This window comes from Lytechinus variegatus, chromosome 3 (assembly GCF_018143015.1).
Source record: "Lytechinus variegatus isolate NC3 chromosome 3, Lvar_3.0, whole genome shotgun sequence".
Taxonomy (NCBI): domain Eukaryota; kingdom Metazoa; phylum Echinodermata; class Echinoidea; order Temnopleuroida; family Toxopneustidae; genus Lytechinus; species Lytechinus variegatus.
Window position 1 is genome coordinate 75,336,623 of NC_054742.1, and position 27,405 is coordinate 75,364,027.

Genomic DNA, 27,405 nt, shown 5'->3' on the forward strand with positions numbered 1-27,405 from the left:
AACAAGTTTGAGAACAAACAAAGGACGATGCTCCTACCTGTCTAACGTAGCCGAAGCTGTGGAGAGGGGAATAAAATCAATTCAAGACGAGGCGAAAGGAGCAAGTCAAGAATTATAACAAATCATAAATAATAAAGAAAGCATCGGACCAATGCCCACGGCATGCAGGAGCTCTAGCGCAGAGCTGCGGGAGGGGAAGCGGAGGCAACCCGTCTGTGAGAAAATTAATTTGACGGTTCAGAACTCACAATGTTTATTGGAAGAAAACATGAAAAAGTAACACGAAGGCTCCGCGCAGAGAGATAGAAAAGGAAATCAATCTAAGGCCGAAATGCGAAAGATTGATAAAGGATGAAATGCAAAGATAAATATGCCAAAATGAGACTGAATCAATGCAAAATGGGAGTGTACTTAGCTATTGTCTGATCACGCTGGCAGGCAAAATTAAAAGTGGGAAAGGACGCCAATTTGCGGGATGATCTTGGGATAGTGCTTGCATAGAGAGATGCAGCGCGAACGCAGGAAAAATTGTGTACTTTTGTTTGGCGTGCAAGTTAATCTTAATTAAGTAGCAAATCAATTTAATATATCTCAGTTATTGACAGTAAATTCAATATTTTCCATGGGTTTGAGTTTTTTCCCCAACTTTTTAGCCCTCCAAAGGCCTTATATTAATTCAAATAATATCAAAATATACAAGAGGAAACATTACACAATCAAGAAACAAAGTCAGACAATAATAATACTTAAACATTTCTAAAGTAAATAAATAATGAAGTTACATCCATTTAGTATTCAATTTGTTAAATAAACCAGATATGGTCAATTCCAGCGTAACGGACATGACGTTCAGACAAATTTTTGTAATTCAAAGGTTTATACAATAGAATTAGCAGTGTTTTGATAATTGTTACTAAGCTTATCAGACACATTTAAGTATCAGTTACATACACACAAAATTTCAAATCGTTACGTTGAACAGTTGTGGAGAAATTGCACTCTTTGTGAGCGTAACGGACATGACACGAAATGGACGGAGCATTTTTACCTCCTATTGCTTATCAAAATTCCTGTGAATTCTTAGATTGCATGCACCTGACATTGGTGCTAATTTAACCTTAATATCATACTCTATCCATAATATGGTGTTTAACAACAGTTTTGCAGTGCATTCTGTATTCATAGATCAAAATGTAGCGTAACGGACATGACACACGAAGTGTAACGGACATGACAGTTTCGTCCACTTTTTGTAAGCGAATATAATTATTTTATTACAAGATATGGTACAAGTCTAATTGTTTACATGTTAAGGCTAGAGGTTAGAGACACACATCATAACTAGTAATCTGTAATATCTCCCATTATTTTGCAATTTAAGAGGGGGGCTTTTCATACAATATTTATAAAACAAAAAAATAGTTAGAAAAATTTCTTTTACACCTGTTAACAACAGTTAATGAGTATTTTCCAGTTAATACCATCTGCCACACCTAATTAAAGGAGAAAAAGTTGACAGTAAAGATTATTTTTTATTCATGGCTTAATATTTGATAATATACTAGCGTAACGGACATGACACCCTTACGAGGTGAACTTCATCAGCACTTCTTAGTTTCAAAATGAAAGAAATATGAAGAATGAATTTAATTATGTAACAGCAAAGTACCTTTACTAACATTCTTAAGAAAAATATGTAGATATTATTAGCAGGTATCATTAATTTAATAGCTATAGCCTACATGATAATTTCATATAAAATACAATGTTTATTGTACCACTACGACACACTGAGAAGTCCAAATCTCATTTTTTGTGAGAAGAAAACAAAATGAACCAGACCTGTATAAATCCAAGATGAACATATTATGAAATGTATTTATGATAAAGAATATGTACTAGTATTAATGTCAGTTTTAAGATTTAAAAAAATGACATTACTATTTTGAAATTTAATAGCCATACCTGGAAACCAGTCGTTCATTACTGAGTATGTATGAGTTGAAAGGTAATCGGAATGTTTGTAAATTGCTTCTGAGAATTTTTTTCATTCAAAATAAATATCCTGAGTATAAATCATCCTTTCATTAAATCTTGAATGTTCTAAATCTTACGATCTTGCTTGCTGACAAATGTGGCTGTATCTAAATTTGTTGCATTGACCGCACTGCTATGAAGATACATCATTCAAATCGTGATTTTGGCTGACCAAACTACTATGATGAAATAATTTAATTGATCGCGCCCCATTCCTTCCACAGCCCCTTTGCTTTGTGATATTGCAAAGTGCCACTGTAGATTCATGGATTCATAGAGCTACATCATGTAACAGATATCTGAATCAATACAAACTTGTTTTTAAATGTGAGCCCGTGCCATCACTGAAGAAGTACAGGTTGGTGAAAGTCAGATACTTTGAAGCAATATCATCAATGATCTCATGAATTCACAAGTTGGAGTTTTATCATGCTCCAAACTGTCAGTGCAAAAAGATAATCAATTGCATTGTTCAAACACAAATGATGCAGATTGTGATCTGAGTATGTTGCCAGATCTAGCTGCATCATATTATGTGGCATACCGTTAATTCTCAGAAAAATCTACCTGAACAAGAGCTGAACTTCCATCATTCTCGAACTTCTGGAAATAGCTGAATGACATGTAGATTCTAGGAGTAATTACATCCAGCTATCCTCAAGCAATTGAGACTGACCGCAGTCTGTGACACTGAGCCTAATATTTTGTTTTTGTGAATGCTGCCTTTTGTCATATAAAAGGCGTCATGTCCGTTACGCAAATTGTCATGTCCGTTACGCCATTTTTATGAAAATGGGAAATGGTAAGGGAAAATGATTGCTACACATGGTAGGGGGTTTAATTCTAACATAGAATCTGAATCTGCAGTACCTTCAGACAAATTTCCTGTAAGCTGTGAAAACTTTGAGTGAAAAACGTAACGGACATGACACTGATTATGGTAAAGAAATCACACAAGTCTAGAGACAGATTTCTCTAAAATTGATGAATGGCATAATATTTAACGATGATTTTCTGTCGATTTAAACATTAATCAACTATTCAAAAGTTAAAAGAGACCTCTGTGACCTCGTTTGCTTTTAGTAGAGACGGGAAAGATGAAATGTTTAAAAATAGCCACATTTTTTACTTTTTGCAATTTACTATTCTATTTTTTTGATGATGGAAAAAACTACAAAATTTTATCAATATTTTGAATTTTCTATTGGAAATTGAGACTTTATAGATTACTTTTTAAGAAAATTTGACTGCTTAAGTGAAATCCAAAACTTCATTTTTTCTCTAAAGTGAACATTTTCCATGGAATTGCCCATATAGAACTAATATATCTCTCGTCTTCATAATATTGCATCATTTTTTTTCTTTGTAAACACTTGTCTTTTACTGGTCTTTGAAAAAATAAATGCTGTTTCATCATACATACCAAACAATTCAATGCATCATTTCTTTTCTCATCAAAACCAAAGGTTACATTTTTCAAACTCAACTTAAGGTGTGCCTGAGAACATTCATTAATCCAATTTTCTGTTTTCTTCCAAATTTCTTTACTTCATAAAAAATTGTACAGTATCTTCCAACTCCATATTACAGAATGAATATTTTTAATGATTAACAATCTTCATCTTATATAATTGTTCGTTCAGAAATGATATTCTATTTAATATCTTATACTGAAAATATCTTAAAGCAAAATCTGAAGTAAAACGAAATAACATGTGGTATTTTTCAGTTTTTATAGTATCAGGATGGTCATCTAGATATCGATCCCATTTTGAACATATTAAATAGACACATTTTGTTTTTCCAAGCAAAGTTTTATGAATATATTGACGTCCTTTCGGTCATGTACTAATGTTTTAATATGTGAAGGTATCAAAGGATTTTTTATATTTTTTCACAAGTTTCGACATTTACTTGATATCAACACTTTATTGTTTGCTTATAGAAAAATAAGACAAATAATTTACCTTAAAACAAAATTTTTGTTCACATTTATTTTGAGTAAGTAAATTTCCTTTATCATCAATCAGGTCATTGATAAATCTAATCCCATTTTCATACAGTGAATGAAAAAATACAGACTTATAAATTCCCTATTTGAATAGCATTTTTTTCTCCACACTTTCTTTATTCTAGACATGCCTCCCTTCACATTGAATCCATGTTTGTCTAGCAAATCAAATGAATATATCCAAATTATTGACAGTAAATTATGAAAATACTTGATGTTATTAACATTATTTTCTTATTTACTTTTTAATTTTTTTTATGCCAACATAATTCGTCTCATTTTGCATTGCTGTATGGAGTGTACAAATAATTCTTGTAGACACTTTATATACTATTGTTTTCCCCATTGCCTTTATGCCCTATTCGCACAATTTTGATTATTTCCTTTTCTTTCTATGAATCAGGTATGGATGGTTGCATAGGGTATCATCCACCTATCCCTGTCAATTCTAGAACACATGAGGGCAGGTATCACTTCGACCACATGCATCATCCTCTACACGGGTACGTACTAGTTCAAATCTAATATCTCTCCAAAATAATATGAAATAGGCCAAACATGAAATGAAATAGGCCAAACATGAAATGCCATAACGTCCTGTAATTTTATTCTTTGTGTAATTCCAGTTTATTATTTGCCTGTAGTACCAGTAACCATCAAGCAAAGAATACAGTTTTCTGTAATCATTCATTCATGAACTCTAGGAATTAAAATATCTCACAGTTAAACTCCATTTTGCCATTTAAGGATGTTCCACAGTTAAAATGAAATCCATGTCATTTTCACCGAATTTTACAGTTACTTTAGCATCTGAATATTTAGGATTATAACATGGGTTCATGTGCTTGATTTTTGTCTTGTCTAATAGCAGAGCAAGACTATGGGTGCCACTTTTTTTATGGCGGCTTCAACGGCAGCGCCGTCAACATTGAAATCTTAACCAAGGTTAAGTTTTTTAAGTAACTCATCATAACTTAAAAAAATATATAGACCTAGATCATGAAACTTTGACATAAATCAGGTATTACTGAACATCCTGCCAGAGTTCAGGTCACATGACCAGGGTCAAAGTCATTTAGGATAATGAACTTAGACCATGTTGGGGAATCAATATCGAAATCTTAACCAAGAAGACCTGCTCATCTCTCGTAAGTGTGAGAGAGGTGGTCCTGGCAGTGATACCAGGATAAGATAATTCCTGTGTAACAGAACAAGATTACCACTTGATAATCTTAAAAATCATCATCAACATACTTGCCAACCATCCCGATTCTGGCGGAATCATCCTAATTTTTTATTGCCAATTCTGCATTACGACTATCAACCCCATAATTCAGATTTTCATTAATTTTTACATTGATAATATTGAAAAAGCAGCTGGAGTAAAGGTTAGACCAAAATGAAGCTTGCGGACACCTGGATATCGCAATATCCCAAATAGCATTATTTTTCCACCAACTGAACACACTCTTGTACATAGTTTTTTGTCTCACCTGCATAGCAGAGTGAGACTATAGGCGCCACTTTTCCGACGGCGGCGGCGTCAACATCAAATCTTAACCTGAGGTTAAGTTTTTGAAATGTCAATATATGGACCTAGTTCATGAAACTTGGACATAAGGTTAATCAATTATCACTGAACGTCCTGCCTAAGTTTTATGTCACATGACCAAGGTCAAAGGTCATTTAGGGTCAATGAATTTTGGCCGAATGGGGGTATCTGTTGAATTCCCATCATAACTTTGAATGTTTATGGATCTGATTCATGAAACATGGACATAATAGTAATCAAGCATCACTGAACATCCTGTGCGAGTTTCAAGTCACATGATCAAGGTCAAAGGTCATGTAAGGTCAATGAACTTTGGCCATGTTGGGTTTTTTTGTTGAATAACCATATCTCTGTAAGTTTATTGGTCTAGTTCATAAAAAGTGGACATAGAGTAACCATGTATCACTGAACATCTTGTGCGAGTTAGAGTAGTTTTCAAAGTCAGCACTGCTGCTATTGAACCTTGTGATGCAGGTGAGACGGCCCGAGGCATTCCACTTGTTTACTTTGCCTTTCTCACATGGCGCGCACATTGCATAAGCGTGTGCAAACACAGCTAGAGCGACAACACGTGCAAATAATGGTGCGACGTATACCGCGCTGCATGCATATTACGTGTGCAAACATTAGTCCTGCTCAACGATTGTCGGACTAATGCTAATGGCCAAAGGATATACTAGTTTTTCCTTGGGAATTTTAAAGCCAAAAGTACAAATTTAGTGTGTGGAAAGTGGATACCGTCGCCAATGCATCGTTTGGATTGTGAATGTGACTGTGATTCCGATCGTTATACAGACAGTGCAGTGGGGAGTACAACACAATGACAGAGATAAGCAGCAAGCTCCAGCACGCTCCCCGGGCCGGAGCTCCCTGGCCTGGGTTATGACAGTGAGCAAGTACCATATCGGTGCATTTGCAATAAAGTTCATGTGTATTACATGTGCATTTAGACTGTCAAAATGAGTAAACCCCAAATTAATCCGAAATAAAAGGAGTATTTGAGAAATATCCAGTTATTTCACTTTCAATCTCATCCAAATTTTCATTTAGGATGTATCCACAGTACAGTACAATATAATGGAAATAGATCTGTATGTTTTTAAGTTTGAAAATTTTGTACAATTTCATGAAATGAATCCTGTTGATTTTCCTGTTTCATGCTTCATTACTCTGGGACAAAAGTAAGATTTTTTCTTCTCTGTGGACAGGTAAAAAGGCACTTGAAAAGTGAACGAAAACCCCCATTTCACGTTCTAAAATTCCAAAAATTTCTAACCGTGGCAGGGGGGTATACGTCACACCCTTCCCCCACAAAATGTCACACGCTCGTTACTCTGAAAAATGGATTCCTCTTTTTTTCTTCTAAAGTTGGCAAGTATGCATCAAGATCGATACTCAAAGCTCTATCATCATCATATCAGCCCACTGCAGGGTGAAGGCCTCCTCAAGTTGGTGCCAAAGGTGCTTGTCTTGTGCTGATGCAATCCAATTTATGCCAATGAATTTTGTGAGCTCATCACTCCATCTCAATTTTTGTGTACCCCGATTTCGTGATCCTAGCCATGGTCTCCATTCTGTGATGCATTTGGTCCACCTATTATCATGTGATCTTGCAACTCTATGGCGTAGCTTTATTCTTATAAACAATATAATTGTGTCTCATGTACTCCCTTAGACTGAAAGATCAGTCTATTTCATCCCCTCCGTCAATAGACCGATGACGGCCATAGGACTCATAATGCGGAGGTTTACCCGTCGCAGCATCTATGGGGAAAAGGGTGTGCTACAAGGATCTCACCCTCTTCAATTTCAAGCAAATTACTTCCAATGGTTGACAAAGGCCACAAGAATTGAAATTGATTATTTTATTGTCTCGCCCACCAGAGGTGAAGGCGAGACTTATGACACCTAACTCAGCAACTGTAAGTCACTTTTCAACCAAACTTGGATGATAGATGGACTTGGGAAACCTGCATGTAATGCTGCAGTCAGAGGTCACATGGTATGGTCAAAGGTTATTTTCAGGTCAATGTTAAAGTTTATATTTGTATGCAAGACTCTCTTATGACACCTAACTCTGCAACCGTAAGTCACTTTTCAACCAAACTTGGATTGTAGATGTACTGAGGGGACCTACATGTTATGCTGCAGTCAGAGGTCACATGTTAAGGTCAAAGATCATTTTCAGGTCAACGTTAAAGTTTACATGCAAGACTCTTTTGACAGATAACTCTGCAACCGTCAATTACTTTTCAATCAAACTCAGATGGTTGATGAACTTAAGGGACTTGCATGTTATTATGCAGTCGGAGGTCCCATGGTAAGGTCAAAATCATTTTCAGGTCAATGTTACAGTTTACGTGCAGGACTCTCTTATGACACATTCACAACCGCAAGTCACTTTTCACCCAAACTGTGGTTGTAGATGAACTTAGGAGATCTGCATGTTATGTTTTTGTTGCAGGTCACATAATAAGAATGAAGGTCATTTTCAGGTCAACGTTAAAGTCAACGTGCAATAATCTTTAATGTCACATAACTCGGCAACTGTGAGTCAATTTTCAACCAAACTTAGATGGGAAATGTACTTAGGTGACCTGCATGGTATGTTTTAGTCGCAGGTCACTTGGTAAGGTCAAAGGTCATTTTCTGGTCAATGTTAAAGTTAACATGCAGAACTCTTATATTACACATAACTCCGCAACTGTGGGTCAATTTTCAACCAAACTTGGATGGTAGATGTACTTAGGGGACCTGCATGTTATGCTTCAGTCGGAGGTCTCGTGGTAAGGTCAAAGGTCATTTTGAGGTTAATGTTGTGACACATAACTCTGCAACTGTTATAAAGTCACTTTTGTACCAAACTTGGGTTGTAGGTGTACTTAGGAGACGTGTATATTATAGTGTTCGGATGTCATATGGTAAGGTCAAAGTTAATTTTGACGTCAACATTAATGTTAACGTTGTTATGATACTGCAACAAATAATGGAAATTAAGTTTTGAATTTGATATTTTTTTATTACAGGAAATGATCAATCATACGCTAAACAAAAAATAAATAATGATCTTACATCTTTTGGAGAGTTACATGTGCAATCCAAAGTGATAATAGTCCTGTATTAAATCCAGATAAAATCAAGTTGGTTGGCGAAGATTCCTTAAAGGTCAAGTCGACCTCAGAAAAATGTTGATTTGAATCAATAGAGAAAAATCAGACAAGCACAATGCTGAAATTTTCATCAAAATCGGATGTAAAATAAGAAAGTTATGACATTTCAAAGTTTCACTTATTTTCAACAAAATAGTTATATGAACGAGCCAGTTACATCCAAATGAGAGAGTTTATGATGTCACTCACTCACTATTTCTTTTGTTTTTTATTGTTTGAGTTACACAATATTTCAATTTTTACGAATTTGATGATTAGGATCTCCTTGCCTGAAGCACAAAATGTTAAAATAATTGAATTCCACGTGTTCAGGGAGGAATGAAACTTCAATTCACATGACAATGATGAGAAAATGAAAATATTTCATATTTCATATAATAAAATACAACTGAAATAGTGAGTGAGTGATGTCATCAACTCTCTCATTTGGATGTAACTGGCTCGTTCATCTAACTTTTTCGTTGAAAATAAGCGAAACTTTAAAATGCCGTAACTTTTTTATTTTACATCCAGTTTTGATGAAATTTTCAGTGTTATACTTGTTGAATTTTCTCTTTTTATTCAAATCAAGTTTATGTTGAGGTGGACTTATCCTTTGAATTAAAGTTCACAGTTATGGCGATGATGAAATTGATGTTGAAGCACAATAACAAGAATCACTGTAACAAGTTGAAATGTCTGTGAAGACGATGTCGATGATGATTAACAGTCAATTTCAGCAATCCATGGGTTGAAAAGCGTTCATTAAAACGGGTTGATTATCTAGAGAGCTTCTCTCCCAGAGAATTTCTCACTCAAATTAACTGCAAGCACTTCATTGATGACATGCAAACAATTCCACTGAAGATAAATGTTGTATTCCAGTTGGAAATAAACAGTGCTCTGACATAAAGTCTGGTGTATTGATCTGATCTGATGTGATGAAGAAACTGCCATCTTAATTCTTATATAAATTTCCACTATTCTGGAAGCTTCTAGTATTGACTTAAAAAAGAACATTATCCTTCTTTCTGGAACTGTTCACTTCTCGAAGACTCTAGAATGACCTCAGTGAAATCGAAAATGTAAACAACATAGCTAATCCTATTGTTCTTGTCACTGCAGGCAGGCTCTATTGTCTACATTCCAGAAATAGCAAAGATTACTCAGCCTATTAAATAGACATGCCTACCAAAGCTTTACTGAGACATTTTGGAATATTCTTTATTATATACTATAAATATCCTTAAAGAGGAAATAACTAAATAAATGAATGTAGTTGCTCTTACAATTTAACTTATGTATAACAACGTTGCTGCTTTGGCGAGCTGTAGTGAAAACATGATCAAAGATCATATGGGTTTAAAGTTCCCATGCCGGTCCTAATTGTATCCCAGAACAGAGTTCGGAGGATACTATGGATTTGGCCTCTTCGCTCCGCCGCGTTCGCCATGGAGATTTCCTTGTGAGCGCTCCATCAGCTGCATTTCTTCTCCGATCATCTTCAAATTTGACATGAAGGTTGAGTATGGTATAGCGAAGAAGCCTAATGATTTTGGTGTAGGTGGAGTTGACATGGTAAGGTCAAAGGTCATTTTCAGGTCAACATTAAAGTTTATGTGCAAAACTCTTTTATGGCAATTACGCAACCGTAAGTCACTTTCAACCAAACTTGGATGATAGATGAACTTGGGGAACCTGCATATTATGCTGCAGTCAGAGGTCACATGATAAGGTCAAAGGTTATTTTTAGATCAATGTTAAAGTTTACATGCAAGACTATCTTATGACACCTAACTGCAACCGTAAGTCACTTTTCAACCAAACTTGGATGATAGATGGACTTGGGAAACCTGCATGTTATGCTGCAGTCAGAGGTCACATGGTATGGTCAAAAGTTATTTTCAGGTCAATGTTAAAATTTACATGCAAGACTCTCTTATGACACCTAACTCCGCAACCGTAAGTCACTTTTCAACCAAACTTGGATGATAGATGAACTTGGGAAACCTGCATGTTATGCTGCAGTCAGAGGTCACATGGTATGGTCAAAGGTTATTTTCAGGTCGATGTTAAAATTTACATGCAAGACTCTCTTGACACTTAACTGCAACCGTAAGTCACTTTTCAACCAAACTTGGATGGTAGATGGATTTGGGGTACCTGCATGTTATGCTGCAGTCAGAGATCACATGGTATGGTCAAAGGTCATTTTTAGGTCAATGTTAAAGTTTACATGCAAGACTCTCTTATGACACCTAACTCTGCAACCTTAAGTCACTTTTCATCCAAACTTGGATGGTAGATGGACTTGGGGGACCTGCATGTTATGCTGCAGTCAGAGGTCACATGGTATGGTCAAAGGTTATTTTCAGGTCGATGTTAAAATTTACATGCAAGACTCTCTTGACACTTAACTGCAACTGTAAGTCACTTTTCAACCAAACTTGGATGGTAGATGGATTTGGGGTACCTGCATGTTATGCTGCAGTCAGAGATCACATGGTATGGTCAAAGGTCATTTTTAGGTCAATGTTAAAGTTTACATGCAAGACTCTCTTATGACACCTAACTCTGCAACCTTAAGTCACTTTTCATCCAAACTTGGATGGTAGATGGACTTGGGGGACCTGCATGTTATGCTGCAGTCAGAGGTCACATGGTATGGTCAAAAGTTATTTTCAGGTCAATGTTAAAATTTACATGCAAGACTCTCTTATGACACCTAACTCCGCAACCGTAAATCACTTTTCAACCAAACTTGGATGATAGATGGACTTGGGAAACCTGCATGTTATGCTGCAGTCAGAGGTCACATGGTATGGTCAAAGGTTATTTTCAGGTCAATGTTAAAATTTACATGCAAGACTCTCTTCTGACACCTAACTGCAACCGTAAGTCACTTTTCAACCAAACTTGGATGGTAGATGGATTTGGGGTACCTGCATGTTATGCTGCAGTCAGAGGTCACATGGTATGGTCAAAGGTCATTTTCAGGTCAATGTTAAAATTTACATCCAAGACTCTCTTCTGACACCTAACTCTGCAACGGTAAGTCACTTTTCAACCAAACTTGGATGGTAGATGGACTTGGGGGACCTGCATGTTATGCTGCAGTCAGAGGTCACATGGTAAAGTCAAAGGTAATTTTCAGGTCAACGTTGAAGTTAACATGCAAGATTCTCTTTCTCTGCAACCATAAGTCATTCAACCACACTTGGATGGTAGATGGACTTGGGGTATCTGCATGCAAGGGTCATTGTCGCCATGATAATTGTATTTTTTGTCAAATTTCTGTGTGAGCTCTATTTATCGCAATGACGGATGATGTGGTGGGTTCGGGGGATACATGTGCTTGGCTGCGCGACCCGCCGAACATCTCTAGTTAAAGGCTAAGGAATTATTGTTTTCGCCCAGGTTGACCTTAAAGTGCTTTGATGAAATCTATGAATGTGTGGCATGTAATGGCCCTCAAGCAAGTTACTTGGGAGCTAATGTGTCTATTTCCAAGATATTGTGCTATAGATAAATGCCAGTTCTAATAATGGTTTCTAAATGATTTCACACAAAATTACATAAAATGAGTACATAAGTTTGCATTAAAAATATGTGCCAAAGGATTCTAGATGAAATTGTGTAATTGCTGAGAAATTACGGGCTGTCAAAAAAAGAAGACATGTTCTTAAGAGTATTCAATTCTGTCCTTAATTACCTTATCAATGTTGTATTATTTCTTAGCTCTCATGTAATTTCTCATCAGTGACAGCAACAATATAAAAAAAACTATCATATTAATGTCTTTAGTATGGATAAGTGATGAAGGAGATGATTTTCAGGTTAAAGTTATTTCATTCTAGCGTTATTCTTTTTTTCTTTCTTTCAGCCACACCCCTGGCAGTAGTCCAGTACTTTCTGATGTATCATTAATCCGTCTCACACCTCAGCGTAGTGGTTTGGGTAGCCTTGCTGAGAGTCCTATCTATCCTTACTATGCTGTACCTCCATATGTAGATCATCTTCATGGTAGTCCAGCCCTCTCTATGTTATCACATGCCAGAGGCATTAGTCCCACATGCTCAAATTCAGGTCAGTGAAAACCAAGATCAAGCAAAATTAGTGCCCCATGCCCCATTTCATTTTAACTTCCAATTGATTGCCAGCAGAAAATTACTTTATTAAAATTGAAATATTGTAGTTTGATTGGTTGAGACTGAATTTCTTCATTTTTATTTAAAGCCCCCATCACACTTATTCTAAATCAAGCAGAATTGGCCGGAATGGAAGGACTATTGTTCAACCACCAGTTGGTTATGTAAATCTACTTCAAACTCCGTTCGAAAATACCCCTCGAATGTTTTGAACATGACCAAAACCTTCGGGACGGCCAAAAGAAATGACGAAAATATTTTGACTGCACTCACAATGCAGTCAGAACATTTAGAATGCGCCTAGAATGTCCTAGTGCTGTTGTCGGGAACAAAACTCCATGTCGACATGTCGCTTAAAAATTAATTCAGACATGGACAATGTCGACATGGAAAAGGGACCATAATTTAGGCTTCCTTTTTTTTTTAATTTAGTAACAATTATTAGATCATGGCACATACCACTCTCAATCAAATTCACCGTGACACGGATGATATCCCCAAACTAGATCTAGATCTATATACAGGCTCTGTTCAGGAAAACATATTTTGAATAAGCAATAGTGATTTCACTTCCAAAATCGCCCATTTAATACACATTTATTCTGGAGAATCAAGTCTTTGTACCATGATCTTGAAAGCATTATGCAATCTCACTCGTTGCCAATTTGAGAATCACCCATTGCAACAGTGATCATTGCATATTATACCCTGGTACACAGGTGCAAGCTGCTCAATTTGACAATAGAAATTAATAAAAATCAATCGATAATTTCAGTACCACTTCTGCGGCGATCCGTGCAACGATCTCCAAACGAAGGAAGGCAAGTTTTTTGTGACTTAGTGAAATGAAGTAAGTGCTCAATAACAGCGGTCACAACTTTGACGAAAACACTTGTTCGCTGCGCTGCTCACGTCTATGTGAAAAGTAATAAATTGAGGAGCAGCGTATTATCAAAACACATATTGCATGGTTACGGTGAACGTGAATGCTGCTCGCTAGGGCACTGCACAGATCTAGATCAGATGATCGTCGGGCTAGGGCCCTGCACAGCACAGACGTATTCTACTGATGCGCTGCTCGCAGATATTTTTTTATTAATTTAATGCGCTGCTAAGCGGAGTAAACCTTTCAATTGCGCCAATTGATAATCAATGCTAGTAGACCCCTCAGAGGAAAGACGGCTGGTGGGGGGGGGGGGGTTGGGGGGCAATTTGGAAAATACTTATTTTGCTCATATTTTGGCCATTTTAGCCGAATTGTATAAATGCTTCTAACTCTTCAGGTAAGCTTTACACTGGTGACTTGGGCTCGACCCATTTTTATTTCATGTTTACATGTCGATGTGGGTGCGTGCATGTCGAAATGTTGGAAACATTGAAAATCTTTTGTATGTCGACATCAATGTCGATATGAGACCTACCGACAAAAGCACTAGAATGTCCAAGAATGTAGCACGAATTATCAATCTTACTCCATTGCGGTTCATTTTGACTAGTGTATGATGAATCACCTGGTCAATTTTCTGACTTTCAACTCCAGTTTGGTGAATTCATAAGTTTCTCAAAAATTTCTAGATTTTTAAAACATTTTTTTCATTCCAGCTTCTGCTTGATTCCTGCTGATTTTGAATAAGTTTGATGGGGGCTTAAGGCATCATTGCAAAATGCATCTTTCATAAAGAATCCCCTCATGCCCATTTCCATTGCTGCATTCACATTTTGTAGACAAAACAATGGGGAAAGTGGTTAGTTGTTGATGAGAAAAAAAATGTTATATTTGAAAATGTATTTTTTTCCCCGGTTCCTTCCTGAAGTTTCCTATATTCACCCACTTTATGGATGAAAGAAAGGATGTTTTCATTACTTAGAAAAAGTTTTTACAGATTATATTTTGATAATATAAATACTTTCAAAAATCTTTAGTTGTTGATAATTAGATGATTTATAATTTTTTGAAATAATGAAATAACCCAGAATGAAATGTTTAGAAGTGGAGGTGGTTATTAGATAGCTTCTTTATGTTTAGGTGTTGATTTCGGGTCACAAACCAACCCTGGTAGTAGTTACATTCCTCAGCTTTCATTTAGTCATGGTATATCAACAGACCTACATCCACCCAGTACTGCAGGCAGCATTGATCATCCAGCATTGGACTTCAGTTCAGTTGAAGGTAATTGGTGACCATGTTCCTGATGATCTGGGATAGTTATGCTGGTGTTGTTATTGATGATCTGGGATAGTTATGCTGGTGGTGTTGTTGATGATCTGGTATAGTTATGCTGGTGGTGTTGTTGATGATCTGGGATAGTCGTGCTGGTGGTGTTGTTGATGATCTGGGGTAGTTATGTTGGTGGTGTTGTTGATGAACTGGGATAGTTATGCTGGTGTTGTTGTTAATGATCTGGGATAGTTATGCTGGTGTTGTTATTGATGATCAGGGATAGTTATGCTGGTGGTGTTTTTGATGATCTGGGATAGTTATGCTGGTGGTGTTGTTGATGATCTGGGATAGTTATGCTGGTGGTGTTGTTGATGATGTGGGATAGTTATGCTGGTGGTGTTGTTGATGATCTGGGATAGTTATGCTGGTGGTGTTGTTGATGATCTGGGATAGTCGTGCTGGTGGTGTTGTTGATGATCTGGGATAGTCGTGCTGGTGGTGTTGTTGATGAACTGGGATAGTTATGCTGGTGGTGTTTTTGATGATCTGGGATAGTTATGCTGGTGGTGTTGTTGATGATCTGGGATAGTTATGCTGGTGGTGTTGGTGATGATCTGGGATAGTCGTGCTGGTGGTGTTGTTGATGAACTGGGATAGTTATGCTGGTGGTGTTTTTAATGATCTGGGATAGTTATGCTGGTGGTGTTGTTGATGATCTGGGATAGTTATGCTGGTGGTGTTGTTGATGATGTGGGATAGTTATGCTGGTGGTGTTGTTGATGATCTGGGATAGTTATGCTGGTGGTGTTGTTGATGATCTGGGATAGTTATGCTGGTGTTGTTGTTGATGATCTGGGATAGTTATGCTGGTGGTGTTGTTGATGATCTGGGATAGTTATGCTGGTGGTGTTGTTGATGATCTGGGATAGTTATGCTGGTGGTGTTGTTGATGATCTGGGATAGTTATGCTGGTGGTGTTGTTGATGAACTGGGATAGTTATGCTGGTGGTGTTGTTGATAATCTGGGATAGTTATGCTGGTGGTGTTGTTAATGATCTGGGATAGTTATGCCGGTGTTGTTATTGATGGTCTGGGATAGTTATGCTGGTGGTGTTGTTGATGATCTGGGATAGTTATGCTGGTGGTGTTGGTGATGATCTGGGATAGTTATGCTGGTGGTGTTGTTGATGATGTGGGATAGTTATGCTGGTGGTGTTGTTGATGATCTGGGATAGTTATGCTGGTGGTGTTTTTAATGATCTGGGATAGTTATGCTGGTGGTGTTGTTGATGATCTGGGATAGTTATGCTGGTGGTGTTGTTGATGAACTGGGATAGTTATGCTGGTGGTGTTGTTGATAATCTGGGATAGTTATGCTGGTGGTGTTGTTAATGATCTGGGATAGTTATGCCGGTGTTGTTATTGATGATCTGGGATAGTTATGCTGGTGGTGTTGTTGATGATCTGGGATAGTTATGCTGGTGGTGTTGTTGATGAACTGGGATAGTTATGCTGGTGGTGTTTTTGATGATCTGGGATAGTTATGCTGGTGGTGTTGTTGATAATCTGGGATAGTTATGCTGGTGGTGTTGTTGATGATCTGGGATAGTTATGCTGGTGGTGTTATTGATGATCTGGGATAGTTATGCTGGTGGTGTTGTTGATGATCTGGGATAGTTATGCTGGTGGTGTTGGTGATGATCTGGGATAGTTATGCTGGTGGTGTTGTTGATGATGTGGGATAGTTATGCTGGTGGTGTTGTTGATGATCTGGGATAGTTATGCTGGTGGTGTTGTTGATGATCTGGGATAGTTATGCTGGTGGTGTTGTTGATGATCTGGGATAGTTATGCTGGTGGTGTTGTTGATGATGTGGGATAGTTATGCTGGTGGTGTTGTTGATGATCTGGGATAGTTATGCTGGTGGTGTTGTTGATGAACTGGGATAGTTATGCTGGTGGTGTTGTTGATAATCTGGGATAGTTATGCTGGTGGTGTTGTTAATGATCTGGGATAGTTATGCCGGTGTTGTTATTGATGATCTGGGATAGTTATGCTGGTGGTGTTGTTGATGATCTGGGATAGTTATGCTGGTGGTGTTGTTGATGATCTGGGATAGTTATGCTGGTGGTGTTGTTGATGATCTGGGATAGTTATGCTGGTGGTGTTGTTGATGATCTGGGATAGTTATGCTGGTGGTGTTTTTAATGATGTGGGATAGTTATGCCGGTGGTGTTGTTGATGATCTGGGATAGTTATGCTGGTGGTGTTGTTGATGATCTGGGATAGTTATGCTGGTGGTGTTGTTGATGATCTGGGATAGTTATGCTTGTGTTGTTGTTGTAGTTATGCTTGTGTTGTTGTTGATGATCTGGGATAGTTATGCTGGTGGTGTTGTTGATGATCTGGGATAGTTATGCTGGTGTTGTTGTTGATGATCTGGGATAGTTATGCTGGTGGTGTTGTTGATGATCTGGGATAGTTATGCTGGTGGTGTTGTTGATGATGTGGGATAGTTATGCTGGTGGTGTTGTTGATGATCTGGGATAGTTATGCTGGTGGTGTTGTTGATGAACTGGGATAGTTATGCTGGTGGTGTTGTTGATAATCTGGGATAGTTATGCTGGTGGTGTTGTTAATGATCTGGGATAGTTATGCCGGTGTTGTTATTGATGATCTGGGATAGTTATGCTGGTGGTGTTGTTGATGATCTGGGATAGTTATGCTGGTGGTGTTGGTGATGATCTGGGATAGTTATGCTGGTGTTGTTGTTAATGATCTGGGATAGTTATGCTGGTGTTGTTATTGATGATCAGGGATAGTTATGCTGGTGGTGTTTTTGATGATCTGGGATAGTTATGCTGGTGGTGTTGTTGATGATCTGGGATAGTTATGCTGGTGGTGTTGTTGATGATGTGGGATAGTTATGCTGGTGGTGTTGTTGATGATCTGGGATAGTTATGCTGGTGGTGTTGTTGATGATCTGGGATAGTCGTGCTGGTGGTGTTGTTGATGATCTGGGATAGTCGTGCTGGTGGTGTTGTTGATGAACTGGGATAGTTATGCTGGTGGTGTTTTTGATGATCTGGGATAGTTATGCTGGTGGTGTTGTTGATGATCTGGGATAGTTATGCTGGTGGTGTTGGTGATGATCTGGGATAGTCGTGCTGGTGGTGTTGTTGATGAACTGGGATAGTTATGCTGGTGGTGTTTTTGATGATCTGGGATAGTTATGCTGGTGGTGTTGTTGATGATCTGGGATAGTTATGCTGGTGGTGTTGTTGATGATGTGGGATAGTTATGCTGGTGTTGTTGTTGATGATCTGGGATAGTTATGCTGGTGGTGTTGTTGATGATCTGGGATAGTTATGCTGGTGTTGTTGTTGATGATCTGGGATAGTTATGCTGGTGGTGTTGTTGATAATCTGGGATAGTTATGCTGGTGGTGTTATTGATGATCTGGGATAGTTATGCTGGTGGTGTTGTTGATGATCTGGGATAGTTATGCTGGTGGTGTTGGTGATGATCTGGGATAGTTATGCTGGTGGTGTTGTTGATGATCTGGGATAGTTATGCTGGTGGTGTTGTTGATGATCTGGGATAGTTATGCTGGTGGTGTTGTTGATGATCTGGGATAGTTATGCTGGTGGTGTTGTTGATGATGTGGGATAGTTATGCTGGTGGTGTTGTTGATGATCTGGGATAGTTATGCTGGTGGTGTTGTTGATGAACTGGGATAGTTATGCTGGTGGTGTTGTTGATAATCTGGGATAGTTATGCTGGTGGTGTTGTTAATGATCTGGGATAGTTATGCCGGTGTTGTTATTGATGATCTGGGATAGTTATGCTGGTGGTGTTGTTGATGATCTGGGATAGTTATGCTGGTGGTGTTGGTGATGATCTGGGATAGTTATGCTGGTGGTGTTGTTGATGATCTGGGATAGTTATGCTGGTGGTGTTGTTGATGATCTGGGATAGTTATGCTGGTGGTGTTTTTAATGATCTGGGATAGTTATGCCGGTGGTGTTGTTGATGATCTGGGATAGTTATGCTGGTGGTGTTGTTGATGATCTGGGATAGTTATGCTGGTGGTGTTGTTGATGATCTGGGATAGTTATGCTTGTGTTGTTGTTGTAGTTATGCTTGTGTTGTTGTTGATGATCTGGGATAGTTATGCTGGTGGTGTTGTTGATGATCTGGGATAGTTATGCTGGTGTTGTTGTTGATGATCTGGGATAGTTATGCTGGTGGTGTTGTTGATGATCTGGGATAGTTATGCTGGTGGTGTTGTTGATGATGTGGGATAGTTATGCTGGTGGTGTTGTTGATGATCTGGGATAGTTATGCTGGTGGTGTTGTTGATGAACTGGGATAGTTATGCTGGTGGTGTTGTTGATAATCTGGGATAGTTATGCTGGTGGTGTTGTTAATGATCTGGGATAGTTATGCCGGTGTTGTTATTGATGATCTGGGATAGTTATGCTGGTGGTGTTGTTGATGATCTGGGATAGTTATGCTGGTGGTGTTGGTGATGATCTGGGATAGTTATGCTGGTGGTGTTGTTGATGATGTGGGATAGTTATGCTGGTGGTGTTGTTGATGATCTGGGATAGTTATGCTGGTGGTGTTTTTAATGATCTGGGATAGTTATGCCGGTGTTGTTATTGATGATCTGGGATAGTTATGCTGGTGTTGTTATTGATGATCTGGGATAGTTATGCTGGTGGTGTTGTTAATGATCTGGGATAGTTATGCTGGTGGTGTTGTTGATGAACTGGGATAGTTATGCTGGTGTTGTTATTGATGATCTGGGATAGTTATGCTGGTGTTGTTGTTGATGATCAGGGATAGTTATGCTGGTGTTGTTATTGATGATCTGGGATAGTTATGCTGGTGTTGTTGTTGATGATCAGGGATAGTTATGCCGGTGGTGTTGTTGATGATCTGGGATAGTTATGCTGGTGGTGTTGTTGATGATCTGGGATAGTCGTGCTGGTGGTGTTGTTGATGATGTGGGATAGTTATGCTGGTGGTGTTGTTGATGAACTGGGATAGTTATGCTGGTGGTGTTGTTGATGATGTGGGATAGTTATGCTGGTGGTGTTGTTGATGATGTGGGATAGTTATGCTGGTGTTGTTGTTGATGATCTGGGATAGTTATGCTGGTGGTGTTGTTGATGATCTGGGATAGTTATGTTGGTGGTGTTGTTGATGAACTGGGATAGTTATGCTGGTGTTGTTGTTGATGATCTGGGATAGTCGTGCTGGTGGTGTTGTTGATGAACTGGGATAGTTATGCTGGTGGTGTTGTTGATGATGTGGGATAGTTATGCTGGTGGTGTTGTTGATGATGTGGGATAGTTATGCTGGTGTTGTTGTTGATGATCTGGGATAGTTATGCTGGTTGTGTTGTTGATGATCTGGGATAGTTATGTTGGTGGTGTTGTTGATGAACTGGGATAGTTATGCTGGTGTTGTTGTTGATGATCTGGGATAGTCGTGCTGGTGGTGTTGTTGATGATCTGGGATAGTTATGCTGGTGGTGTTGTTGATGAACTGGGATAGTTATGCTGGTGGTGTTGTTGATGATCTGGGATAGTTATGCTGGTGGTGTTGTTGATGATCTGGGATAGTTATGCTGGTGGTGTTTTTGATGATCTGGGATAGTTATGCTGGTGTTGTTGATGATCTGGGGTAGTTATGTTGGTGGTGTTGATGATGTGGGGTAGTTATGCTGGTGGTGTTGTTAATGATCTGGGATAGTTATGCTGATGGTGGTGTTGATGATCTGGGATAGTTATGCTGGTGTTGTTTTTGATGATCTGGGATAGTTATGCTGGTGGTGTTGTTGATGATCTGGGGTAGTTATGTTGGTGGTGTTGATGATGTGGGGTAGTTATGCTGGTGGTGTTGTTGATGATCTGGGATAGATATGCTGGTGGAGATGATTTTAGGTCATAATGATGCTGATTGGCAACATGTTTTACATGACTAACTCAGATAGAAATCGAGCCTTTAATATGATAAAAATGATTAAAAAAATTATCTTGTTATAACGTTTCAATCTCACAGAAGAAATTGTGAAGCTAAGCAAGTTCTAGATCTTCTGAAGGAATTCTCCTATTCTCTTTGTATCAGGTTCTAGATTCTCCAGCCCAAGGCCAGGAGCCCGGATGAGTAGAAAGCGTGCTCTCTCCATCTCTCCTCTCTTCAATGAATCAATAGATATCAATGCCATGATACGTACTTCACCAAACTCTCTAGTAGCATATGTGAACAACTCTCGTAGCTCCTCAGCAGCTAGTGGGTCTTATGGTCATCTATCTGCTGGTACAGTAAGTCCTGTCAATTGGAATCACCATGTTCCGCCTCTGGCCCATCTTCATCATCTGCAGCAACAGCTTTTAAGACATCATAGGTAGGTCACCTAAGACGGAAACATTAGGGGAAGGCAGGGTAAGTTGAGCCTTAGGATAAGTTGAGCCACCACCCCTAGGCCAATTATGAATATTGTGGCGGTGACATATTTTGATGTATTTTTATTTTTATTCATAATGCTGTTAATGTTGGTCTTACCAAAATGGTAAATATATGAGCTGAGTTTATCAATTTATTGCATAATATTGCAAAATCAATGTTAAATTAGCAAATTTTCATGAATGATACAGTATGCAGGACTTCGCATTATCCACATGTTCCATGACAGTGAAAGTTAATAATAGAAAGAATCTTTTACAAATAAGATCATAAATGATCAGTTTGGGAGCCATTTTCTTCATGCAAATTTGGTTGTTAGAACATGAGAAATACGCTATGGAACAGGTATTATCTGATTTAGCACATTGGAATTGTTTAAAATAGTTCAGTTTGCAACTTTAAACCCCGAAAGGCCTCTAGAAGGTTATACAGTGCGTATCAAAAAAAAGTTTACACTTTGAAAGAGCCCTGGGAATTAAAAAATATACAACATGTGGATAATTTTTTCACATATAATCTTGGGTTTGGGTCTCATCTATCCGATGAAAGTAAAAGTTTTGTCAGAATGTTACACTTGAGTGAACACTGTCCATTTCTGTAAAGAAATGCTCGTTTTCATGCTGTGTCAAGTCGAAAGGACAAAATCAAACTAACACTACGAAAGATTTATCATACATTTCCCTTGCACGTTCAGTCAATTGGAATAAAACGGAAACATTCAAGCATTTTGTGACAATTTTGCCACCCAAATTGAAATGTCAACACTCAATAAGCACAACCTTTACCCTATTTGTGCCAGCTGGATCTGAGGACATAACTGAATCTGAACAAAAGTTTATATCAGACATCTCCAGCATTTTTTCACTAAGTTTTTTATCATTGAAAGTTGGTTTTCATTTCATTGTTTGTTTAATACTTGTTCACTAACTTTTCAAACGTAAGTGGTGCTCACTGAAGCGGAAATATTTTTCGACAGTTATATCGTCATTTGCTTTAATGGACCTGTACCAATGTTAAAATGTCGAACAATCTTCAGGATATTACAAATGTATAATTCTACAGGATATTTTCAAAGTGTAAACTTTTTTTTGATACGCACTGTATAGGCATCTTTTTCGGGAATGGCTCTAGTTTATTATGCCTCTCTACTGACTGTATGCGCTTACCGAACCCATTCTGTTTTCAGTCAACTACAAACCATCAACTTTGTTTTTAGCTTAGTGGCTTCACAATCTGATTAAGTTAAGTGGGCTACATGTATAAATGGGTGATTTTTGTCTCCCTTCAGGCGCCGCTTTTCCGACGGTGGCGAAGTCGTCAACATTGAAATCTTAACCAAACATTAGTTTTTGAAATGTTATCATAGCGAAAGTATATGGATCTAGTTCATGAAACTTGGACATTAGGGTAATCAAGTATTACTGAACATTTTGCCTGAGTTTCAGGTCACATGACCTAGGTCAAATGTCATTTAGGGTCAATGAACATAGACCATTTCGGGGGAATTAATATCGAAATCTTAACCAAGGCTAAGTTTTTGTCTCACCTGCATAGCAGAGTGAGACTACAGGCACCGCTTTTCCGACGGCGGCGGCGTCAACATCAAATCTTAAACTGAGGTTAAGTTTTTGAAATGACATCAAAACTTAGAAAGTATATGGACCTAGTTCATGAAACTTGGCCATAAGGTTAATCAAGTATTACTGAACATCCTGTGAGAGTTTCATGTCACATGACCAAGGTCAAAGGTCATTTAGGATCAATGAACTTAGACCATGTTGGGGGAATCAACATCAAAATCTCAACCTGAGGTTAAGGTTTTGAAATGTCATCAAAATTTGGAAAATATATGGACCTAATTCATTAAACTTGGACATAAGCTTAATCAAGTATCACCAAACATCCTGCACGAGTTTCACGTCACATGACCAAGGTCAAAGGTCATTTAGGGTCAATGAACTTTGGCCGATTTGGGTGTATCTGTTGAATTACAATCAAAACTTTAAAGTTTTTGGATCTGATTCATGAAACTTGGACATGATAGTAATCAAGTATCACTGAACATCCTGTGCAAGTTTCAGGTCACATGATCAAGGTCAAAGGTCATTTAGGGTCAATGAACTTAGGCCGAATGGGGGTATTTGTTGAATTACCATCATAACTTTAAAAGTATGTTGGTCTAGTTCATAAAACTTGGACATAAGAGTAATCTAGTATCACTGAACATCCTGTGCGCATTTTAGGTCACATGACCAAGGTCAATGGTCAATGAACTTTGGCCACATTGGGGGTATTTGTTGAATTACCATCCTATCTCTGTAAGTGTATTGGTCTAGTTCATAAAACGTGGAAATAAGAGTAACCAAGTATCACTGAACATCTTGTGCAAGTTTCAGGTCATATGACCAAGTCAAAGGTCAATGAACTTTGGCCATGTTGGTATCTGTTTTTTTTACCATCAGTACTTTGAAAGCTTATGGATATGATTCATGAAAATTGGATATAAGGGTAATCAAGTATTACTGATTATCCTGCCTTGGTTGAAGGTCACATGACCAAGGTCAAAGGTCATTTAAGGTCAACAACTTCGGCCAAATTGGGGATGTTGGTTGAAATACCATCATTACTTTGAAAGTGTATGGATCTGATTCATAAGAGTAATCAAGTATCACTGAACATCCTGCAAGTTTCAGGTAACATGACCAAGGTCAAAGGTCATTTAAGGTCATTGAACTTTGGCCATTTTGGAGGTAATCATTAGATTGCTGTCATAACTTTCAAAGTTTATAGATATAGTTTATCAAATGTGGATATAATAATCAAGAATCACTGACAAGTCTTTGGTTGCATGATCAAGGTCATTTCATTGTCAATGAACATAGTGTTGTATCATTATATGAATGTTTTTTGTGTGAATAATTATTTTAAAGTAGTTTTCAAAGTCAGCTCTGCTGCTATATTGAATTGTGCGATGCAGGTGAGACTGCCCAAGGCGCTCCACTTGTTTTTGATAAGCACTGTATAGGTGCAGCTTTTCTGACGACGATGGCGGCGTCAACATCAAATGTTAACCCAAGGTTAAGTTTTTGAAGTGACATCATAACTTAGAAAGTATGTGGACCTAGTTCATGAAAATTGGACATAAGGTATTCAAGTATTACTGAACATCCTGCCTTGGTTAAAGGTCACATGACCAACAAAAATATGCTGTCCATAGGTGAATTAGAGCTTAATATGTTGCGTGTCATACGGGACATTTCTGCCTCCCATATGACACATAACTTTTTCACCTATAATTTACCCATAATCAATTTTTTGTGTTGGTTATTAGTTTTTCACATGACTACCCACTTTAGCTTCATCTTTGACAAAAGAATATTTTATTGCTCAAGCATTTGGCTAGGAAACTAGAAATTAATGTCAAAATGTCCCGCACGGCACGTATGGAATTGCCCCAGAGGGGTTCCACTTCTTGATGACCCTTGTTTGGTTTCATTGCATGTAGTAGCAGTTTGCTGAGTGCATGTTAGCCCCTTAATTGTTCAAAATTGCCGTATTTTTTTTATGACCCCCAGAAAACTTTCATTGGGATAAAAACCAATAGTAATTTGTATGAACAGCAGCCAGAAAAATTTCAATACAGAAAAGTTCATATTTATCATGTGCTATATTTTGATTATCAAACCTATCTTCTCTTTTTGATTTTTTTGTTATTTTCTATGCAGGGGACTAACTGGGGTGGGGTACCTACCAACGAATGTACCCCCTCCCCAACATCCTGCTATGGCTACATTATTAGCAAGAGCTCATAGCCAGCAGAGTGGGGTAGTTCCTGATCCTCATTCTAGTCTTCCACCTACCCACGACAACAATCATCCTAAGAAGGCTTCGGAGTATGAGGACCACTCCCCTCAGGTATCAGATTTACATCAATAACTATATGCTACTTAATCTATCTTGCTTTTGTCCCTTTTAAACTAGAGGAAATTCCCACTACATTGTTGAAATTCAGAAAAAAAATGCCTTGGACGTAGCGCCAACTTTATTGTAATAGAAAAATGTGAAATCGTCCTATGCCATGTCCTTTCTAAGTTCATGTCGCTTTGGTGGTGTTCCACTGAGTCTATTATGTGTGCAGACGTGCTGTGCGTGGTGTCGAAAGAGTTCCTGCTACATCGGAGAAGATAGCAACTTGTACTTATGTCTCCATCATGTAAAAAAAATAATCCTGCAGGTCAACACCTTTTTCATTCGTACTCCAGAGGTCTTAAGTGGAAGTTGGCTATTCCGTAGATATGGTTAGGGTTGTTGCTACGTTCTTTCTGTGTCTGCTGCATATATAATATGTCAGTGGAGCTGTTAGTAGGTCCCAAGAAGGTCCTTACTGCATCATTACTATGCATAAAGCTCCTACTACATAGACATTGGACATGGCCAAACCTAAAAAAGACTGGGCTATTTCAATGCCCCAAGAAGTCCTAGTCGGGGGGGGGGGGGGGGGCTGATTCAACCCCCTCATGATCTTGGCCATTGATTGCACCATTGCAACAAAAATAGGCACATATTTTGCCCATGGCATAATGTAAATAATTGTAAGATCTAATTCTCTAAGAAATCATATTTCTAATTATGCTAATTTATGAGTAAAATCTGAAGTTCGCTCTAATTAACTAAATAATGCCCCTAAAATAATCAATTTTGTTCAGACTTTTTATAGGATACTGATCAAATGTATTTTTGAAAAATTTCAATATCACAATTTTCATATATATTTTATTGTTTTCTAAATTTCTTATGTACAGTTTTGTTTTTTGACTTTTGTAATTGTTTCTTTAATGGAAATCATTGGGGACTTTATTCTGACCATAAAGAAGATTGAATTGATTGAGTTTAATCAGTAAAAGGAGAAATAATGATACATTAATGAATTTCGCAGAAGAGGTCTATGGTACACCATGTCAGTCAGACTGCAGTCCCCATGCTAATGACCAAATATGCCAGATTCATCCAAATCATCTCGTGGCTGAATCCCCCTCCTTGCAAAATCTTGTGATTCTTGAGATTTTCTATCTCTAAGAGTGTACCTTCTTTAATCTCAATTGAAATTGGATATCATTGCACCATCAGATAGAGTCAATGTTACTTTTTCACATTCGTCATTTATTTTGTATAAAATATTTTGAGACATAAGTGAATTTCAGGCATGAAAATGTGCATCACGATTAAATTTTCTTCCTCTGTTTTCTTTTGCCAATTGTGCAAAACTAAATTATTTTGAGCCTCAAAGATATCTATATCACCACAAAGCTGAATTTCTGTACTTTCTCACGATGTCACACTTTTCCCACCAAGGTTTCAAATGAGATTTCTAAAATTTTGGAGTAGCATGAAAACTAGTCTTCTGATTGGCTGGATAAGGCTTCAAAACCACAACCGCGGGTAATTTGATGAGATAACCACATGCTAAGTGTGACCTTGTCGTGAACCCAGTACTGGATACGTTGGGTGTGTGGTCTCTTCGACCAATCAGAGTGCAGTATTCTTGTTTTCAAGCTGCTTAATGTACTTCGCCAACGAAAAATGTGTTCTTGACCCGATTGAACCAATTCTTGTCTTGAAACCTGTACCACTTCAAAGCAAAAATATTAAGCTTTATCATGATCTAAAAATCATTTGGGATCGAGCAAAAATAAAGTGTAAAAATAGCAACTTTTGTCAGGTGAAAATGATCAGTTTGTTGCATATTTTAGATCAAAAGTTTCACCTTCATTACAAAATCTAAATAAATCTAAACATATGACCTGAAAGAATTATTTTTCTTCTTTACAATGATGCAAAAATAAGGAAATTCGATGTATAATTAGAGCAGC

At 37.9% G+C, this 27,405-nt stretch overlaps 1 protein-coding gene across 2 annotated transcripts in view; it reads left to right on the forward strand.

Moving 5' to 3' along the window:
* The first annotated feature begins 4,423 nt into the window (after positions 1-4,423).
* Positions 4,424-27,405, forward strand: part of LOC121411935 (zinc finger protein GLI3-like) — a 93,317-nt gene continuing 70,335 nt past the window's right edge. The window contains exons 1-5 of one of the 2 annotated variants that reach the window (XM_041604846.1): positions 4,424-4,551; positions 12,633-12,835; positions 14,924-15,067; positions 21,197-21,476; positions 25,261-25,450. In XM_041604846.1, the coding sequence (XP_041460780.1) occupies positions 4,454-4,551; positions 12,633-12,835; positions 14,924-15,067; positions 21,197-21,476; positions 25,261-25,450 (915 nt within the window). In that variant the 5' untranslated portion in view covers positions 4,424-4,453. The remainder of the gene's footprint in view (positions 4,552-12,632; positions 12,836-14,923; positions 15,068-21,196; positions 21,477-25,260; positions 25,451-27,405) is intronic. The other variant, XM_041604847.1, reaches the window with a different exon arrangement.